We start from the raw sequence: 5,573 nt of genomic DNA, 5'->3' as shown, positions 1-5,573 counted from the left end.
ACACACCACGATGACGGTTGTTGTAAGCATCAAGGGAAATATAAGACCTGTATACCACCCAGTACCCACTGTCATCATCTCCCCCCCCCCCCCCCCCCTCCCCCCCCCCCCCCCCCCCCACTTTCTTATGTGCCAAATGATTTGCGGCCATGTGGGTTTACTGAGTCACCAGCACGTTGCAAAAGATCATATGCGTCTAAGCTGTTGTGGTTTTATCCGTAGTGTCCATTTTGCTGTGACATTTGTTGTCAGTTAATATGCTGTTGTTTGGTTTCGTTTCAAGCGTCCAATTCGCTTTGACACTTGTTATCAGTTAAAATGCTCTCAAAGAACTTTTTTAACTAGTCCAATTTGCTGTAACACTGTTTATCAAATAAAATACAGTTATCGGCTTTTATAAACGTGTCATTCCTTTTGGCATAAGCTTGCTTCAACAGAAGTGTATCATAAACCGTCCCAAATACTTTACAAATACATGTACACTATTCATAAAGAAGTGTGCCTCATACTAAGTACTGCAAGTACATGAATAATCAACCTTCATTTGAGAAATAGATATTGCTCTCAAAATCAATATTTCTCTCTATATTAAAATTCAGAACTACTAATCATATATTACCCGTTAAAACTGGTCGATGGCTGAACATTCCCAGGGAAGACCATCCACATTTCCAAATTTGATGCATCAGTGACAAAAATGATGTCCGATGCAATTCCCTATTTTTACCTGTACCATATGTTCCCGTGCCTTTTCAGGTGAACAATTGACTTGCCTTTGCATGTGTCTGTGATGGGTGCCATCACTATTTGATGGTAATTCATAAACGCATGCTCATGACAGTCAGAATCGTACAATCGACTCAGCTTTGTGCAGAGATTTCTATTTGATAAAGAAAGGGTTTTGTCGCTTCATTTCATTATAAATAAATCGATGGGACGCTTTTCTCCAAAAGCGATACTCTAAAATAAACAATATTTTATGTTTCCAAACCTGTCTCAATTTAAGAAACCTTTGACCATTAACAGTGTAAGAGATCTGAAAGGCCTATCTAAATTCCTTCAATATTAGTATATTACAATTTGTAAATTGTAGTAGAAACAACGTATTCCAATTCTATGATTCTTGTTAACTGCTGTAATTTTGTACAGATTAAAAATTGTATATAATTGTATCTCATGTTCTGAGAATAAATGCTCTTGTTGAATATTATCCCAAGTGTCCAACTTACAGTGACACTTTTTATAAGTTACAATGCTCTGATGGAATTTTATCCCAAGCGTCCAATTTGCAGTGGCACTTGTTATAAGTAAAACTGTGGCTATGAGGTTTTATCCGAAGCCTCCTATTTGCAATGACACTTGTTATAAATCAAAATGTTCTGATCAGGTATTATCCCAAGTTTCAAATAAGCTGTTATAACTATTTTCAGTGAAAATGCTGTAATAGAGTTTCATCTGCTTCCATCATTGTTGTGAATTTCGTTGGCTCGTGTTTTATATATTAAGGTGGGAAATAGCAGATATGATGATGATGATGATGATGATGATGATGATGATGATATGATGCATTGTCTGGCCAAGGCTCGATTATTTATAGGTTTGCCGTCGTATAGCAGGAACATTGCAAGAACACTGGACAGCACCCACACCAACAAACATATAATTCTTGGAGGCGAGGTGAAATGGGGTTTAACGCCGCGTCAAAGATTATTGTACTTATATAGCGACCTGCATGCACGTGTGTGTGTGTGTGTGTGTGTGTGGCTGCTTGTACTAGTCCGGACTGATGCCGATTTATAGTGCTAGCTCACTGAGATACCATGCCGCAGTTTAACATGAATACCCCACTCAGACACAGTATACGGAGGGCCAGGCAGGGTAACAAGGGTAACAACAAGTACCATCTTTTAACTTCTTTTGGTATGACAGGGATCGAACCCCGGACCTTCCGCTCTCCGGGCGGACGCTCTACCACTAGACCACGGAGGCGGTCTTTAATTCTTGGAACCTCTCTGCACCTTATTGTAGGTAATGGAAGTTTTAAGGAAGAACTAGAAGGTTTCATGTTGCATGCGCGCTTTATTCAAGGTCGACGTCTCACAGTTCATACATTCAGAAGGCTATATATACAAACGTGTCTGGTGGTGCACGTTCATCGTCTTTATCAACATCGTCAGGTTGTTAGATTAATAATGTCCTGAAAAGAAAGAAAAGATTGGTAAAATATGTGTCAATCAGCTATTGTGTCTGCACCTGCAACTCTGACAGACGATCTGTTGGACCACGTCTGGAGCAGCAACGTTCAAAGGGAGAATAACCTGACTTACATGTTAAAATATGTTCTTTTCTGTGCGATCAATGGGATTGTTTGGACAGAACATACTCCATGTAACAGTTATATTGTAGTCATTTGAAGATGTATCTGCATTGTGGTGTAAGACATACTGGTACATGTACAGTGTAAGCATAATTTGGAAATTCAGTAAATTCATCAGTGCCACCTACTATATTTTCCAAAACCTCCGATTCCTCCAAACCCTCCGAGTCCTCCAAGACCTCCGTATCCAAGTCCTCCGTATCCTCCAATTCCTCCGAATCCTCCAAGTCCTCCGTATCCTAGTCCTCCAAGTCCTCCAAGTCCTCCGAATCCTCCGTATCCTCCGAATCCTCCGTATCCTCCAAGTCCACCGTATCCTCCAAGTCCTCCGAATCCTCCGTATCCTCCAAGTCCTCCAAGTCCTCCAAGGCCTAATCCGTATCCTCCAAATCCACCATATCCCAATCCTCCTCCTAATCCTCCAAATCCACCGTAAAGACCCTTACTGTAGCCAATAGGCTCGGCGACAGCGGCCGCCACCAGGCATGCTACCAAGATAATGACGGAGTTCATGGTGCTGGCTTGCTGGAAAATAATTGGAATCATTGATTTAATTTTATTAACAAGGCGAGCTTTTTCGACAAGAATGTGACATTTAGGTAAATATGAAATAATTTCCGCGTTTATTTAACACTCATATAACTTACATATTGTGTTAGTTTTGAGAATCGAACCCGGGCATTAGAATTCGGGTGAGTATATCAAGCCGAAGATATATAACTGCTATCAATATAGTTGATCAGAAACACACGTTTACGCTATCGTCGGAATCATACAATGAACCCCACCTCTGACAGAGGTGTATCATGGCAATGGAAAGGGTTCTGTCGTTTACATTATACAGTCGACACTGAAATATACGCGGTCGTCTCAGTGTATTTGGGCGCTCGGGTAGCCTAGTGGTTAAAGCGTTCGCTCGTCACGCCGAAGACCCGGGTTCGATTCCCGAGATGGGTACAATGTGTGAAGTCCATTTCTGGTGTCCCCCGCCATGATATTGCTGGAATATTGCTAAAAGCGGCGTAAAACCATACTCACTCACTCACTCACTCACTCACACACTCCATGTATGTACGCCAAGACATACTGTACTGGCATTGTCATGTAGTTCAGTGGCTCTATACTGATGTTTTATCATTACAAACTCCAAGAAAATCAAGGCTTATGGCTCAAATAAGGAAAAATAAATTGATTCTAAATAATATCTTGGTTTCCGGTGTTGATTCTATTGCAGCATGACAATTCCAAGGTATTTGTAATAAAAAGATTTTGTATAGAAACATTTAAACAGAGAATACAATCATCACAATAAGATTATTACTCTGTATGGTAAATTAAGTTTTGTCAACCTGCTTGTATTTGTACAGGAAATGGCTACCATTTTCGAGAACACCTGGATTCGTGACTCTTTTTTCGTGATCAATTCATATAATGTTAACAGCTATTCTCGCTTTTACGCCCAATGGAATCTAATTCGGGTCGAAAATCGAGGAGGGTTATCTCTGGCGTTGACGTTTTATATAGAGCATAAATAATTTTAATATTAAACAGTTTAAGGTGAAACTAAACATCTGTCACAGTTACTCTTGATTTGTTATTTTAGTTCATTTTGAATACAAACAACAGAAATGGATTCAGAATCAACCTTGGCGCACACCAGCATGATAAATGAATATGTCAGATAAGACGCCTGTATTCCATAGCTAGCAACACATTTGCATATATTTTCCAAACATTTTTCCGTCTTGACACTTGAACCTTGTAAATGAGATAAAAAAAATGAATAGATTGTAAAAAAACGCAGGCCTTATTTGTCACAAGCAATCAAACGATAGGTTTACGTTAACCAGTGCGCTATCACGTCAGCATCTTCATCCGATGTCAGTTACAACAGAGAGATCATGACTGGCTGAGTTGTGTTCTTTGAACTTTGAACTTTGGACCCTATTTCAGTTACATCAAGGCGTTTTAGTTTGATGTGGGAGTAAAGCCACAGGTTTGTTTTGTTTGTTTGCTTGTTTGTTGTTTTACGCCGCACTCAGCAATATTCCAGCTATATGACGGCGGTCTGTAAATAATCGAGTCTGGACCAGACAACCCAGTGATTAATATCATGAGCATCGATCAACGCATTTGGGATTCGATGACATGCATCAACCAAGTCAGCGAGCCTGACCACCCGATCCCGTTAGTCGCCTTTTACGACAAGCATAGTCGCCTTTTACCGCAAGCATTGGTTGCTGAAGATCTATTCTACCCTGGACCTCACTATCACAATAGGAATTAGGTGTTCGCGAAGAGGTGGAAAACATATCGAATAGCACGTCACAGTAACAAGTAGGCGATCATATGATACAAGCCCAAATAGGGAATAGAATCAGACATAATTTGGTCACTGAAGCGTTAAATTTGGAAATGTCCTCTACATGGATACCATAAGACATTTCGAACGTTTCAACTGAGGCATTGAATGCTTGAATACACGTTATGTGTTTGACGCCTAAAATTGAAAGTAGTAAATTAATAAACAAATAGCATGTAAAAATGTAAAGGGGTTCACTCACCTGAGTCTGTAGATGGGTCGACGAAGAATGTCTTGAGTTGAATGTAGAAAGATACAGCTGTGGCAGGGTAATATATACACATGTAGTAGTCACGTGACAAACACGTGATCAGGGTGTGAACACCACTCCTGTGTGTTCAATTTCCTGGAGCCATCGTTCATCATTCGTCCTGACCCACGGCAATATTTAGCATACATCACTCATCGATCTGTAACATGAAATGCAATGAGGTACATTTGACCATTCTAGTATGTAGCCATACTATCCAAAACTGTGATACACTGTAGGTTTTATATAGTCTTCCGCGTTTTTCTAACTATATCATATGGCGTGGCTTCAACTGACCTATCACGAAAAATACGTCATCCATACACTGGGGAAGTGGGTGTGATGGATGAGTGTGTGAGTTGATATTTAAGATGGCCTCAGCAATTTTGCGACGAGATCAAATTTAACATTCATACATTCATACATTATACATAGTATCCTTTTTTCCAAGAGAAATTATTATTTTTAAACCAACTATTAGCTCTTTGGCGATATGGGTTATATTATGTTATAATTAAATCAATCATCTACACAATACGAGCGAAACGTGAAGATCCGGGTTAGAATAGGTCTTCAGCAACCCA

The 5,573-nt window shown here is 39.9% G+C and overlaps 1 protein-coding gene across 1 annotated transcript; it reads right to left on the bottom strand.

Annotated features, from left to right (window-relative positions):
- Window positions 1–2,059: 2,059 nt before the first annotated feature.
- On the bottom strand, window positions 2,060–5,069 carry LOC124124142 (acanthoscurrin-1-like). Its single transcript, XM_046487230.2, has 3 exons — window positions 4,942–5,069; window positions 2,506–2,902; window positions 2,060–2,197 (listed from the first exon to the last, which is right to left on the bottom strand). Exons 2-3 carry the CDS (start codon window positions 2,888–2,890, stop codon window positions 2,187–2,189), a joined length of 396 nt encoding a protein of 131 aa, XP_046343186.2. The 5' UTR covers window positions 2,891–2,902; window positions 4,942–5,069; the 3' UTR covers window positions 2,060–2,186.
- Window positions 5,070–5,573: the final 504 nt, after the last annotated feature.

Source organism: Haliotis rufescens, unplaced genomic scaffold (genome assembly GCF_023055435.1).
Source record: "Haliotis rufescens isolate VD_foot unplaced genomic scaffold, xgHalRufe1.0.p SCAF_77, whole genome shotgun sequence".
Taxonomy (NCBI): domain Eukaryota; kingdom Metazoa; phylum Mollusca; class Gastropoda; order Lepetellida; family Haliotidae; genus Haliotis; species Haliotis rufescens.
The sequence above is the reverse complement of the archived record's forward strand: the minus strand, read 5'-3'. Positions and strand labels throughout refer to the sequence as shown.